Source organism: Triturus cristatus, chromosome 7, assembly GCF_964204655.1.
Source record: "Triturus cristatus chromosome 7, aTriCri1.1, whole genome shotgun sequence".
Taxonomy (NCBI): domain Eukaryota; kingdom Metazoa; phylum Chordata; class Amphibia; order Caudata; family Salamandridae; genus Triturus; species Triturus cristatus.
The window spans coordinates 1360135213-1360151219 of record NC_140590.1 but is presented as its reverse complement, the minus strand read 5'-3'; the positions used below and the strand labels follow the sequence as shown (position 1 = coordinate 1360151219).

General features: G+C 48.3%; 1 protein-coding gene across 1 annotated transcript in view; it reads right to left on the bottom strand.

Moving 5' to 3' along the window:
• Positions 1–16007, bottom strand: part of ERGIC3 (ERGIC and golgi 3) — a 352380-nt gene that overhangs the window by 56784 nt on the left and 279589 nt on the right. The window contains exons 9-10 of the mRNA XM_085619066.1: positions 1153–1249; positions 502–566 (exon numbers count right to left, since the gene is read on the bottom strand). Of these exons, the coding sequence (XP_085475192.1) occupies positions 502–566; positions 1153–1249 (162 nt within the window). The remainder of the gene's footprint in view (positions 1–501; positions 567–1152; positions 1250–16007) is intronic.

Below are 16007 nucleotides of genomic sequence, written 5' to 3'. Positions count from 1 at the left end.
TGCTTCTTTGGTCATCATGCAATCAGAAAAGCTCCTATTAAACATGTTGTGTCCGACATACAAATCAAGTTATAGATCTCTGCAGGATCAAGGGGGTGGTAGAGTTAAAGTTATTGAGAGGCACAGACTTTTCAGTTTTGAAAAACACTGACACCATCAGAGTCTTTTTTAAAGTGTGCCATTATGATTTGGAACAAGATATATATTGAGCCGAAAATATTTCTAACTTGTAAATATATTCTTTATTTTGGTTTTCGAGATGAAACTACTGGAAATGTGCTACTGTTCTAGATTTTTACAAGTCAATGTTGCAAAGATATCTGCAAACTGTTAAAGTGTTTCGAAAAATAAATATAGATTAAACGAGGTTTAGAGTTATGAAAGATCTTAATTTCCCCATGAAGTGCTCTTACTGCAACACAAAGTTTAATTCCTTGGATTAAAGCTGTAGGAATTGTGTAACAAATTGGAAAGTTATATTCATAATAAAAAAATCCTTACCTCACCATCTAACGTCACATAAACTGTGGGAACAATTTTCACAAAGTACTGAAACATCATGGATGCTATAAAGGGAGAAAAGAAAGTATAGCTTTTTAAGACAATTAAGTATGAATCAATATAGCATCACATGACAATTTAAGCACTCAAAAGAAGTCAATGCAATATGTTTTATAACATCTTGGCGATACAGTACGCTACATGAATTGCTAAAAAAACAAACGTCATAATGGCAAGCTATTCCAAATGATGACCATGAAGTCAGTACATGTATGAAATCATGTTTCTAAATGACAATGCATTGTACTGTTAATTTACATAGAAACTCAAATATGCAGGCAAGCCTATGAAAAACTTTATGGAACACTATAAGATTAATAAGATCGGACAGACAAAGTCTTGTTTTTAGAGTTGTTTGCAGTTGGGGTTGTTGGGGTTTCTTAAACTTGTTGCCAAAAACAGAGACGTTTTTTAGAATTAAGTGAGTGGAACAAGTGTGCTCTATAAGCAAGTAAAATGAATGTATGGATGGTTTAAGGCTGCATAATGAAGTACAGAATGTTCCTGCAATACAGTATTAGGGGGGCAGTATTGCAAAAACTTCCAGAAAAATGAATTAATACTTTTTGCTTCTCTCTTTAGTTCACATACCTTGTTCGGCGGTAACACCTGTCCCATCGAGAGGATTCACAATCCCTGGATAATCCCTTCCGAAAGAGAGATGCTTGATGATATGGGTCATGTTTATCTGAAAGAAAATCATATGTGTAATACACGCTTTTTCAAAAGAGAATAAAGAATGCAGACTTTTCGCCAGCTCCATCAAGGACATCATCTCCCCTCATGCCATCGCGTCAACCAACTACACCCTACTGGGAGACCTCAACTTCCACCTCGACAACCAACTGGACCTCAGCAAGACATCCCTCCTGGACAACCTCCACAACATTGGACTCTGCCAGATCGTGACCGAACCCACACACTCAGCAGGACACACCCTCGGCCCCTCTTCACAACAGGAAACTCCACCACCTTCAGCCACACCACCGAACTCCCATGGACTGGCCATCAATGCGTCCATTTCACCTTCAGAACACCCACCATCCACAGACACCTGCACCCACGAAGAAACTGGACCAGAATCACCGACGACCAGCTAACCTCATCACTCAGCAACTCCACCCCAACCATCGCGGAAAACGACGACGCCAACACCGCAGCCAGAACCATGCACAGATGGATCTCCAACAGCGCCAATAGCCCCCCTTAAGAAGAACAACACCCACGCCAAGAAATCTAAATGGTTCACCACCGAACTTTGAGAGTCCAGACGCACTTGCCGCATCCTCAAAAAGGCCTGGAGGAACACCAAATCCACAGAAGCCCCCAACAACTTCAGAACCACCACCAACGCCCACCACCAACTCATCAGAAAAACGAGGAAAGTAGAGATTGAAGACAGAATCTCCACTCATGCACACAACAGCAAAGAACTCTTAAACATCAAGGAGTTCGCCCAACCCACCAGCGAGTCCACCGACATCCCTCCCTCACAAGACCTCTGCGACAAACTCAGCAAATTTTTCCACCAGAAAATCAAGAGCATCTACGACAACTTCGACGCAAGATAACCAACACACTGAACCCTCACCAACCACCCCCGACATCCTGAAGCCAGCGATCGACAACTGGACAGCCCTCATCACCGAAGACACACTGAAGACACACTGAAGACGATGAAGTCAATCCACTCCGGGGCCCCCACGGACCCCTGACCTCACCACATTTTCAACAGAGCCGCCAACACCATCGCGCCCATGCTCTGCCACACCATCAACCGCTCCCTGGCAACCGCCTCATTCCCTGACTGGCAACACGCTGAGATCAACCCCCTCCTGAAGAAACCCTCGGCGGACCCCACTGACCTCAAAAACTACAGACCCATCTCCCTGCTCCCGTTCCCAGCGAAAGTCATCGAGAAAGCCATCAACAGACAACTCGCCACAATCATCGAAGAGCGCAACATCCTCGACTCCTTCCAATCCGGCTTCAGAAAAAAACACAGTACGGAAACCGCCCTCCTCGCCGCAACAGACGACATCCATACCTTACTGGACAAAGTAGAAACAGCAGCCCTCATCCTTCTCGACCTCTCAGCGGCGTTCGACACAGTCTCTCTCCGCACCCTAATACGCAGACTTCATGACGCAGGGATCCAAGACAAGGCCCTCGACTGGATCCGCTCCTTCCTCACCGGCAGAATGCAGCGGGTCAGACTCCCCCCTTTCCTCTCGGACCCTACACCTACCACCTGCGGAGTCCCCCAGGGGTCCTCCCTCAGCCCTACGCTCTTCAAAGTCTACATGGCTCCGCTCGCCCCCATCGTCAGAACCTACAGACTCAACATTGTATCATACGCAAACGACACCCAACTCATCCTCTCCCTAACCAACGAACCCAACACCGCCAGACACAACTTTCGAGAAGGCATGGAAGCCGTCGCCAAATGGATGAAAAACCGTTGCCTACAACTAAACACCAATAAAACGGCAGTACTCATCATGGGCCCAACCCAGATGCCTGGAACGACACCTGGTGGCCCCCCCGTCCTCGGAAGCCCGCCCACCCCCACGGACCACGCACGCAACCTGGGAATCATCCTGAACTCAGAGCTCAAAATGGACCGCCAGATCAACTCCGTCTTGTCCTCCTGCTTCCACACCCTCCGCCTCCTATGTAAGACCTTCAAATGGATCCCCCTCGAACACAGAAAGACCGTCACTCACTCCCTGGTCACCAGCAGGCTCGACTACGGCAACGCACTCTATGCCGGAATAAACAAAAACCTCACCCGCAAGCTACAGAACATCCAAAACGCCGCCGCAAGACTGGTCCTCAACCTGCCAAGACACTGCCACATCGCCCAGCACCTGCGCACACTCCACTGGCTCCCCATCGAAGCTAGAGTCACCTTCAAGATGCTTACCCAACGCTCACAAGACCCTCCACGACACCGGACCAGCATACCTGAATAGCCGACTCAAATTCCAGGCACCCCAAAGGACCCTATGATCAGCCCAGCTCTCCTACGCCGTGGTCCCCCGCACCAGAAAGACCAGATCGGGAGGCCGCTCCTTCTCCTTCCGCGCGGCCAGAGCCTGGAACAACCTTCCGCTCCACCTCAGACTGATAACATCGCTCCCCATCTTCGCAAGAAACCTCAAAACCTGGCTCTTCGACAGACCCCCTCCTTGATGGACTGGAACCTGCGCACCCCCCAGCACCTTGAGACCCTTACGGGGGAGTAGTCACGCTTAACAAACACCTTATTTGATTTGAATGTGGTCACTGCAATAAATGTGCGGTTTCTGTACAAAACACAAATTACAATGTGTAGACAAAGAAAACCCCTTCACTTAATTTAAATCGTCCCTCTGTACCACTACAATGAAGTTACTAGAATCCCTATTCACAAACAAGTTTTTCCACATCCACCTGGTTATATCTGAATGGCATGCAACTATGTTGACACCACCTACAACTTACTAGCGCTAAATGCCTGGTACAAAGAATGTTATGTTATGTTAAATTAATTTATAATGCGCATGAATCACCGCCAAAGGGGTATCTCATCTCAGCTGAGACCAACACGCTGGCAGCCATAGTATTAGAATAGTTTGGTTTTGAGAAGTTTTCTGAAAATATGGTGTTTAGTGCACTCTCGTATGTGAGTAGGAAGTTTGTTCCAGTAGCGAGGGGCCAGATACGAGAAGGCTCTGACCCCAGAATGAGTTTTCTTTACTCGTGGTACTGTAAGTAGTAACTAGCTCATTGATCTTAGAGGCCTGCCTGGCAGGTAAGGAATGAGTATCTCAACTCAGTAGCTGTGTCCCTTACTTTTAAGCACTTTATGCACTGTACAGCAAATTTTTAAAGTAATTCTTTTACGCAAAGGAAGCCAATGGAATGAGCGCAACAGGAGAATAGAGACAGATCTGGCCGGCAAATTTTGCATTAAGCGGACAGCTGTATTTTGGACCACTTGGAGTTTATCCAATAGAGATTTGTTAATGACAGCCAGAAGAGCATTGCAATTGTCCAGGCGACTGATCACCAAAGCCTGTACTTCTGTCTTGCGCACTGAAAGTGGGAGTAAGGGAAAGATTCTGCCCAATAGACTCATTGCATGAAAGCAGGTGCAAGTGGTAGCCATCTTTCATAACAAGAGTCTCGCCAAGTGAATGCTCAGGTATTTTACTGAGGATTTGTGGGAAGGTGCAGCTCCCAGTTCCGAAGGCCACCAATCAGGGGACCAGAGCTGCTGTGCAGTACCGATGAGCATAGCAAAGAATAATGTACGATATCAAACCACCATGCCAATTGTTTCCAATACCATGCTTTTTTGAAAAACGAAACCTGTGGAGAAACATTACAATGGCGTACAACAGGAAGACCCAGGACAAGAACTGACAAACTTGTTGTTGGGACAGAAAGGTCTCCTGCATGGTGACGTACATGTAGCCCTAACCTGAGTGCCACAGCTGCATGGATATCTGGATCCCTGGAACTGGCTTTAGGTCTTGGGTGAGTACAGATCATGTGTGTAAAGCCATTGCATAGGCCTGTCCCACGGAAACAAAGCCTGGCTAGACCGAGAGGGGTGAACCAACCAATATCCTCGTGAAGTTAAGTCAAACAAGTATGGTGGTGGCATCATAGCATATTCAGGAATAGGAACAGCCTTTTTTACCTGCGTCATTGGAGTGGTATCTACTGACCCACTCATGTAAAGTACTGTGCCTGTGTATCTAACTCACCTTGGCTTGTATGGAGGGCATGTAGCACCGGATAGTATCTGATACTTGCATGTTCATGCATGGTTTTATGTGTGTGGCTGTGGCATAACATGGTGGCCTGTGGGTTATATTTTGGATGTCCAGGGCCTGGAGAGACTGAAGAGGTGAGGACTGCAACCCCAAAACAGGAGATGTGTATTACTGACATTCCTGAGAACTGGGGTGGGACACACACATTGAAAAGATAAGAGCAGAGCATCTTGTATGCATATCAAAGGGCTCTTTTATTCCAGGAAGAGCTACTGGTCAGTGGGGCCTTGGCATAGGGTTTCCTGATAGAGAGAAGTTTAGCCACTTGAACCTTTAAGGGGCATATATCAGTGAAGGCTAATAGCCTGGTGTGATCCCTGCTTACTCCCCTGGCCCATGTTGTGGGTCACTCAGAATTGGAGCCACTCCTGCTGTGGCAAACTGTTCCTTTGACAAAGGGCAGTGCAGAGAAGAGAGCTCTTCAAATAAGCAGACAACGGTAACATGAATTTTAAAGGGAAGAAACTAAATCATATGAGTACCTAGAATTGGACTATAAAGGTGGGGGCATGAGCCCCTTCCTTTATTGAACAGCACTTGAGAGCCCTGGGAGGAAAGGTACGACTGCCTTGAAGGAGTCAGGCTCAATGAGCATCCTGTTGAGTGGATCCAGGTGAGCGAAGTGTGAGATGCTCTGTCCGGTCATGACCATTGCACGACTGCAAGCCATCCACCCAATCCTGTAAAAATGGGGACGGTTGCCTGTGTGAATGCTGAAGTTGGTTACCCAGTGTACCAGGAGGGGCCCACTGTGAAGTGTGGGCCACTGCCTATGAGATCACTGTAGGTGGTGATGCCATGTGCCAAGATGTGACCACTATGAAAAGCAGCCTAAAACCATTGGGAGCGCTGTCGGCAGTGACCCCATGTGTCTGGCAGGGTCTACCATAAAGTGCGGTCCGTTACTCACGGGATTGCTATGGCCAGTGACCCCATGTAGCAGGACAGGGGAACTGCAAAGTGTGGGCTGTCGCCCGTGGGAGTGCTATGGTCGATGACCCCGTGTGCTAGGAGTGGATCACAGTGACAACAAGGCTGTCACCTCTGGGGGAGACAGAGTTGCTTACCCCTTGTGTCTGCGATGCCACCTTGGAGACAGGGTTGTTGCCCTTGTCCGTCATGCCAAGGATGCTGTAGAGAACACTTACTCATTGCAAGAGGACACTTGACACATACGCCAGCCGTCCCGGGTCTGAGCTGGCCTGAAGTGATGTTGGGGAAAGACCCATGAAGAGAGGAGACTAGAGCTTGCAAAGGAGCGCCCTGGTCCTCTTGAGATCACTGGCTACCACTAAATCAAAGTAAGACTTTTCCAGGCCACTGCAGACTTGCACAAAGTTAGCGCAGAGGCGCTAGTGAACTCTTAAGTCAAAGGATAGACTTTGGGCTGAACAGGACTCAAGTGTGTACGTCTGGGTGTCACCACCATTATTCGCATGGGGAAACCCCACCCCTACTTCAAGGGACAGAGGGACTTGGTGATCCCGCCACAGATAGCGCTAGCACACTGTCCTTAAGAGGACTGCGTGAATTATTTCATAAAAGTTAGCATTTGGACAATTGTCTTAATGCTGCTACTATTCATGCTTTGAGTTATGAACCTGTGTATGACCCCCCCCATATCTCCACCTAAGACCCTTTGACTGCTTGAGAAGCGCTACCATTGAGAGGCAAGCACGGGACAGGATAGTACTTATCCCAGTTACTCATGACCTTTCATTCTCTGTACAAGAAGCAAAATTATGTGATGCCCTCTTGGCAAAGAAAAGAAATATTCAAGTTCAGTTAGTATTCAGAAAGAAAGTAAAGAACCACGTTTCCCCTCATGATGTAAGATCACACCTATCAATAAACAGATCTAATTGCTCACAGAAGGAGGGTATGGATATCAGATGAATTGCGAGGGGAACGGAGCTTGCCATCACGCTGTAGGCAGCACAGGGGAAGATTCCCATCCGCCTCGCGACTCCTAAGCCTCATTTAGCCCCTGCACACGCCTGACACAGAACGCAGTGGAGGCCAAGACACCGTGGAATTTGGGGCACGCGACAGTTACCTGCTTGTGGTGTTTTGCATAAATACCGCTTCGGGCTGTACACAGTATGTGGGGATGCTAATCAGCCCGATCGAGCCGGGCACCACGCAGCAGAGCACTGATTAAAGATGCAGACACCGTGAGGTTTGCTTGCTCTGCCGGCGCGTGTCTGCTCTGACGCAGAGACGGCGCCCACAGACATTTATTGGGTGCGTTTTGCTCTACGCGGAATAAACTAACATCACGCATGTAGGCGGGGGAGACGGCATCTCACCCCTGTAACAGTCACGATACCAGTGGACTGTTCCACATGATATCATGAGACACAAACATAACATTCCTCCTAAACAATGAAACAAAACGAAACAACCTGCTGGAGTCCATTACGTTCTAATAGAGAAACCACACTTTCGTTACTCACGACCTTTTCAAGAATTTCCAGTCCACATGACATCAGTTCAGCAGTGAAAATCTCTAAGCTGGCTAGAGGGTGCCGGATTTCTTCGCAGATGTATTGAGTGCATTCACCTCAGCACTTGACACTGTCATTTGAAATAGCTGCTGGCACTTCTATGTTGGGCGGGGTTGATCTCTCACTTCCTGATGGTCTCTCTTCCGGCCTGGGGAACCTCTCAGATCCTCTTGGACTCAAAAGATAAGTCACTCCCAGTCCATTCTTCCCATTGACGATCATCATCCGCGGACAGTTCTCGGTCTTGAGTATTAATTGGGACATTGTGATACTTCCTGAAAAATCAAACATTTCTGGTAATTAGCTCCATTCCTTTCTTAGCCGTGACCTGGGTGCCCTGGATATGAATAATGCACCAAGGATCTTTCTCAAAAGGTAGCTGGAACTTGCTTCCCGGATGTCTATTTTGAACCAGGACCATCTCTCCCACTCCAAGGGTCGACGGCTGGGCCCGTCGTCGAGCACTCACTTGATCATTGGAACGCCTTTACTGGCGCTCCACAGCTCCCTCATTGATCCCCTCGGCAGTCCATTGGGGGTGATAAGGAATGGAGTCATTCATGACCCTCCCCATGGATAGATGTCCGGGAGCCCGCCCGGTGGTCACATGGGGCGTCTGTCTGTAGTCACGCAAGAATGAATTGGCTAGAGCAATGCAAATGACCTTGTTCAATGTTCTCATAAATTGTTCAGCCTCGCCATTCGCCTGAGGCCATTTCGGGGTAACTCTCCAGGGGATGATTCCTTGCGAGGTCAGGTATGAAGCAAACTCTTGACCCTGAAAAGGCAGACCATTGTCGGTTCTGATTGCTTTAATCAATCCATGTGTCGCCATTACCTTTTCTAGTTTGGGAATCACCTCTCCAGCCGTTAATGAGGATAGCACCTCAATCTTGGGATACTTGGAGCAGTCGTCAATGGCCACCATAGAATGTCGCCCGTCAGGTAGACTTCCAAAATCCATGCTCACTCACATCCAAGGACCCTCCAGACACGGCTCGGTTATGATGGGTGCTGGAGCACTTGGTTCACTGGTTGCTTGACACCATCTGCAAGATCTGACCACTTCCTCAACTTTGCTGTCCATGAAGGAAAACCAAACTTTGGTCTGCAACCTGCTTTTCGTTTTCACCATTCCTTGATGGCCAGCATAGGCCAGCCGGGCCAGCCCGACCACCCGGTCCACCAGGGAACTAGGAACCACCAGCCGGTGACCTCGAAGGAGACAACCATTTGGGTCTGCACTGAGTTCTGTCCTCACAAGATTGAGTCTTTCAACCACTTTTCTGGTTTCCAGGGTTAGACTTGCCTCCGAGTCCCTCAGCTGGCACCATTTGTTCGTCCTCACTGCTTCTAAGACCTTCTGTAGACAGGCATCTTGACTGGTGGCTTGACACAGGTCATTGATGGAGATCGGAAGGGGATGTGATCGGTCAGAAACATATCTGACGTATGCTTCTGTTTCCTCAGCTTCCTTCACCTCACTTTGCGTGGCCGCAAGAGGATGTCGAGACAAATAGTCAGCCGGGTTACTGGACCCTGGTTGATACTCAGTCTTGTAGTGATAATCCTGCAGCTGCAACATCCATTTTTCAATACAAGGTGGTGGTTTGGATGCGGTTCCAGCAAATAATGGGATGAGTGGCTTATGATCTGTGGTAACTAAGAACGGCTTCCTATAGACATACAGATGGAAGTGTTGGCACCCCCAATGAATGGCAATAGTTTCTTTCTCTATCTGCGAGTAGCGTTATTCAGTGTCCGTCAGGGAACGGCTCGCAAAAGCCACAGGAGCCCACTCAACCTCTTTCCGCTGCAGAAGAACAGCTCCTAGCCCCATGGGCCCTGCTTCAACTGCGATCTGAGTTTGTATCTGTGGGTCAAAATATCTTAATGTGGTGGAGCTTGACAATGCTTCTTTGGTGCTTTGAAAAGCAACTTGTTGTTCCGGGCCCCAGACCCATGGGACGGCTGCCTTGGTCAGTTCTCTCAATGGTATAGTCAACGATGACAGCGACCACAATAATTAATCATTCCTAGAAAACTGAGCATTTCCGTTACATTGGTTGGAGCAGGAGCTTCTTTTATGTCTCGGACCTTCTCAGGATGCGAGCGATTCCTTATGCGGAGAAAGTATACCCAAAGAACTGTAGTCTGCTTTGTAGAAACTCACACTTTTCCTTATCAAGTGTGAGACCTGAGTCTTGAATTCTTTGGACTACTTGTCTCAGTTGGTCATAATGTTCCGTGATTGACTTGGCATGGATTAAAATGTCATCACTCACGTAGATAACTCCTGGGAGATCAGCCAGGAGCTCCCTGATAATGTTCTGAAACACCTCAGCGGCACTCGATATGCCGAAACTCAATCTTCGGTACCGCCTTAGTCCAACATGTGTTGAGAACTTCGTTATGTACCTGGATTGTTCATCTAGGACAAGTTGATGATATCCAGCCCTCAAATCCAACTTTGAAAACCAGCAGGCCTCACTCATCTCTCCTATAAGATCATCAATTGAGTGAGGTGTCGTTCTCGTTTGATCGCAGCATTGGGCATCCACATGTCCACGCAGATCCTGACCTCCCCTGGTTGTTTGGGTTTTCGGGCCACAACGATAGGTGACACCCAGGGAGTTGGACCTTTCACTTTCTCTATGATTCCCGCGTCTTCAAGTTTCTGTAGCTCCTTTTCCACAAGGGGTCTCAGGTGGAACGCCAGCCGCCTGTGTCGAAGGGCCACTGGTTGTATGGACGGATCGATATGGACCTGTTTGTCCTTGAGGCAACCAATTCCGTCAAACACCTTGGGGAATTCTTGCAGTATTTGACTCGCCCCTTCTTGGTGGATTCCAAAAGCGAACTTGACAATTCCTAGAGCCTCCGCCGAATTACAATCCAGCAGCATTCCTCGCCCTTCCTCCGTGACGTATATTACCGTGTCCACTTTGTTCTGATCATATTCCAGGGTAGTTTTAAATTTGCCTTTATTTGCAATAAATAATCTGGGTGAACCAGGTCACTCAAAGCGGGCACACACATTTCGGAGCGTTGGTCATTTGCACAGCAATACGGAGCCATATGACACTTGCGATATTTATTAAATCCCTGTGAAGGGACAAGATGCCCAAGTGATCCACAGCTGCGGGGTTATCTAAATTAAATTCCACGTGATAAAGCGAGCAATGCTACGTTAAAAAAAACATTTGAAAAAAGTTCTGGATTGTGTTAAAAAAATAAAGCGTGAGTGCCGCATCAATAATGGCGCAAGAGAGGATAACAGAGCAGCTCTCAAGTGAAAGCATTTTAGTAATCACGTTCTGCAAGGTAAAGCTTGTCTACATGATAGAGGAATTAGTACAAAGATAGAAAACACTAGGCTACAATATGGTCATATCCCTACCCTTCACTTAATAAAATAAAAAATTAAAAGGAGGTGGATTTGATATCCCCCTTCCCTGATGCTTCACTTTGGCCATCGTCTCCTTTGTTGCTTAAGTGGTTAAAAGCCCTTCAACTTCCTCTATCAGAACATCTATTTCACCTAACATACAGTTTTCAGCTGCATGTCTAAGTTGTTTTTTTGCCTTCCCTGTTTCTGGGGATTTACCATTTGCTTTATGGCTTTCCCATGATTAAAGTACATACAATAATCACTACTTTTAACCTCTTTTAGCAACAAATGGACACCCACCAACATTCTATTAGGACCTGCACCTTTATTGTCTCTTACAACCACAGAAATGTACTGGTTCAATACAAAATACAGAATACTAAACTAAAAAAGGTAAAAGGTCTGTATGAGACCGCTTTATGGCGCTAGTTGTACCAGCCCCTGGTTGTGTAGGGCACCTCCTGGCGTGAGGAGTTCTGGGACCTAGAGTCCCCACCACAACAACGTCCCTGTAATCAGGGGCCCCTAACCATAGGGGTCTTTCTAGTGCTACAGTCCAAGGATATGGCACCCGCCTCCAACAGTGTTCACCTGGTGCCCTGAGCAGCACACCGGGGCCGGTGAGAGATTGTCCTTGCCAGACCATAATCTATCTCAGAGTGACAAGGCCAACACCATCTGATGATGAGTCAGCGGTGGTACGGTCCTTCGCTTGGTACTCACCTTGTACTCTGAAGTGAGTGGGGCGGCACCGGTGACAAGCTTAGCCAGGTCCCTAGTTAGGAGGGGGGAACCCGGTTGCCAGCTAGCTCGCTCTGGTCTTCAATTTGCAGACACCAGAGTCAATTTGATCAGGTTGCAATCGGCGTAGGGGAGTCAAGCCCTGTTGTTCCTACCCTGATCGGTATGCAGCCAGGACAGGTTCCATCGCCTGGGTCATCCACCCCTCCAACACATCGCTTAGTCAAACTCCCTCGAGGTTTCCCTCGCTCCACTATTCAGCTCACTCCTTAGTTTCATTGGGCAGCGGGCGGGGAATCACAGCCGCATTTCCCGGAGGGATCCAGGGCTGTCGCCTCCCCACCGCGCATAGGGCGACATACACTCTGCTTGGCGGCAGCCCGCCAACCGAAGCCCCTCTTCACGTCACCTCTCTCCTCAGAGCGCGGGGAGCCGATCCACTTCTCAAATGGGGGGGAAATGTCTCCCATAGGCACAGCCCAATCAGGACCCTGGCCCACTGCTCCGCACCCGTCAGTGTAAATCTGTCTGTTCCTCTCTGTTACACCTCGAAGACAAGTCAGTGCTTGCACCCTAGTGACTGAGTAACAGGCCCACACTCAGTGGATCGCTGGCAGATGCATCGCTGTGACTCGGCCTGGAAGGACGGAGGCCTCGCTTCGGCTGTGTCAGAACGGGTTCTCTCCGGTCTGACCAAATATCAAGTAAGGCAGTCCTCTGTGGCCTTCCTTGGGCACCGCCTCTCAGTGTTCCCATTGTCAGTGGGTCATTCGCTAGGCCCTCCCGGGCGTCCTGCCACCACTCCTGGTGCTCCCAGGGTGCTGATGCACTTCCTAGGGCCACGTCACTTCTCCGCTACGCCCTGCAGGATCGGACTCCAACCCGGACGGCAAGGCCAGTCAGTTCCGGCAGCCCTCACAGCATCCTGCCTCTGCGGCACTGCCCCACTGTCCTCCGCCGCCCCCGGGGGGTAGAAGGCCGCCTCCAGAGCTCCTCCCGCTGCCAGATGCAGAGCTCTCAAATACCTCCGAAGGCCTTCTTTCTGTCACCTCATCCTCCGTAGGTTTAGACTACACCCCGAGCCGCAGGTCCAAGAATCCATCGCCAGTCTCCTTTCTTTTGTAGTTTTATTTTGCTGGACACTTCATTGTGCATGCCAAAATGGGGGGCTTGGGGGTGGCATTCGAAGAATGTCCACCCCCGGGCTTATTCGGGCATGGTATTGCCCAGAGTGAGCGCGCGCAGGCGAGGCTCCTGCTTTAGAACGTGGCGGTTTCAAACGCTGCGTTCTAATTAGTGCCAGTTGGGGGTCCTGAGGCGAGGTAGGAGGCAGCGTGGCCATTTTGGTGCCGCTTTTGTCAGTTTTTATTTGTTTTTAAGAGGTTGCTTATTGTTAAAAGATGTCTGAAGCCTCTGATAAAGTGAGGGAGGCTCTTAAGGTCTTATGCCAGGCTGGGAGGGAGGATGTATTAGCCACTGGAGTTTTGGGTCAGGCTTGGACTGGTATTTCACTTAAGAAAAGGGCTTCCTCTGATGGTGTGCCTGCTGCTGTAGTTGCTTGTGCTTTGTCTGACAGCTCCCCTGAAGTTGTGCCTGTTAAAGTTACTAGTGCCATGAATAAAGTTTCAAAGGGAGCCTCCTCTCTTACCTCTGTCCAGCAGCCAGCTTCCTCTGTTGTGGATAAGGGGAGGGCTCGCACATGCTCAGTCAGGGGAAAGTGTGTCAGAAAACCAGCCTACCTTAAGGGGATAGCTAGAATTTCTGGAGAGGTTATTTTGGATGACAGTGAAGCGTTGGCGCCATCTAGTGGCGAGTGGCATTTAAACAGTTTTGGTAATGTCCAGTACAATTTTTCTTCAACTTTGGCTACCAGACGTGACATACCTATTTTTGGGACTAAATTTCATCTGGCTAAGGCTGGGGTTTCTGGTTCTTGCGAGAGGCCCCTTTCACCTATCATTTCCTCCGATAGTAGCAATTTATTTTTAAATATTGCGGCTTTATCTACTGTGGTTTCCTCAAAGGTTTTTCCAAGAAGTCATTCTGTGGTGAATTCTGATTTAAACAGTGTAAGCTTGCGTGTTAATCTTATGGTTAAGGTTAGTTCTTCAGCCTCTGAGGCTGGTGGCGAAAATGCATTTTCTGTCAGAGCAGGTAGCGAGCCTCCTGGGCTGGGTAGGTGGGTGTGGATTGATAATGAAGATAAGAGTAGCTCTGCGGTACCTGGCCATATCAAGGGACCCCCCATGTCTGCAAGTAATGGCGGCTTGCAGGCCAACGTTGTTTCAAGGCTGCAAAATGGCATCAGGTGCAGCGAACCGCCTCTGAGCAGGTTTCAAGTGTCCTGTTCACCTCGTCGCAACCACGCGGAAAATCCTGAAGCGATTTTTCCAACGCCTTTACCCGACCACAAGCTTTCTCAGTTAAAAAAACGGTGAACTGGAGACAATTTGATGGTGGTGTGGGTGATGGAGCTCATCCAGCCTTCATTGGGGCTCGTCAGGGGGTTCATGCTAATGATGACAATGAGTTATATGATTTGGAAGAGAGTGAGCTTGCTAGCGAGGATGACTTGTCTAACAGCCTTTTTCTTTCCAAACAGGGGGGGATTACTAACCCGATTTCCCGAGCTAATATTTTGCAGATGAAAGAATCTGAAAGGAGTAGGAAGGAGCTAGAGCGGTATTCCACGGCATCTGACGGCACCAGCAAGAAAAAGCTGTGTCAAGCAGATGAGCCGATGATTGATATACATTCTAAGTCAGTTTCTAGGAAATGTAAAGCAGACAGAGTTGTCGGTAAGGCCGCAGAGGCTAAGGTTTGTTGCCGTTGCGAGTCTCCTTCAAGGTTACAGAATGTATTTTCTCCTAAACCCGATACAGTTCAAGACAAATTGTTGGCATCTAACACCAATTCTCAAGGGGAGGAGGACGGTAAGGACAAAGCCATAGGTCTAAAACGGCTTCCCTATATGGGGCTGTCGATGCCCTTAGGATGGCATCCTAATAAGCATACCAAAGAAAAAATTTGGAATGGAGAGTTTGTGGATATGTTCAAGTTACTGCATAGGGAGATTCAATCCAAAGAAGGTTCTAGGGAGGAGGCTTGGGAGCTAGCTAAAAGGCCTAGGATTCCCACTTATATTGATTCTTGGACCTCAACCTTTCTGATTTTTGCAAGTGTTTACTGCTAAAGGTTTCCAGATCGTTCGGTTTTAATTTTCAAATACTTGGATACAATTAGAAAGGCTCAGCCAGAATTTGGAGGTTTTGTCTGGCTATATTATTATGAAGAGTTCATAGCCCGTCTAGTCCTAGTTCCAGAGAAACCTTGGGGTGAGGCGGATAACGACTTATGGGTGCAATGGATGTATCCTCAGAGGCCTCCCCCTACGATGCATACTGCTAGTGGACTTGCTATTGCTCCATGGCTCTTTCTTAACAGACCCACCCCGGAAGGGGTGGGCACTTGGGCAAGATCTTCAGCTTTTGCTGCAGGAGCCTGCTGGAATTTTAACAGGGGTTTCTGCCAGAAGAATCCATGCAAATACAGGCACGAATGTTCTAAATGTGGGGGCAAACATTACATTTTGCAATGTCTTAGCGAACAAGCATTCGACTTCCCAATCAGTCAAGGTAGAGGGAGGGGCGCCCCATTCCAGCCTTACTTCAAAAGCAGTTACATCAATTGATATCCCCAAGCTCTGTTATTGGCTTCAGTTTTGGGGAGTGGGGGTTTAAGGAGGGTTTTAAGCTCGGTTAGCAGGGTCCTAGACAACGCAGGTTTGCCCAAAACTTGAAATCTGCAAAGCAATTCCCACAGGTCATTACTCATAAATTACACTCTGAAATTGCTGACGGTAGGATTGCCGGTCCCTTCCTTTCTTGGCCTCTTCCCAATCTTATCATTTCTCCTTTGGGAGAGGTTCCTAAAAAGACTCAGGGAGAATTTCTCATGTTACAACATTTATCCTGGCCACAG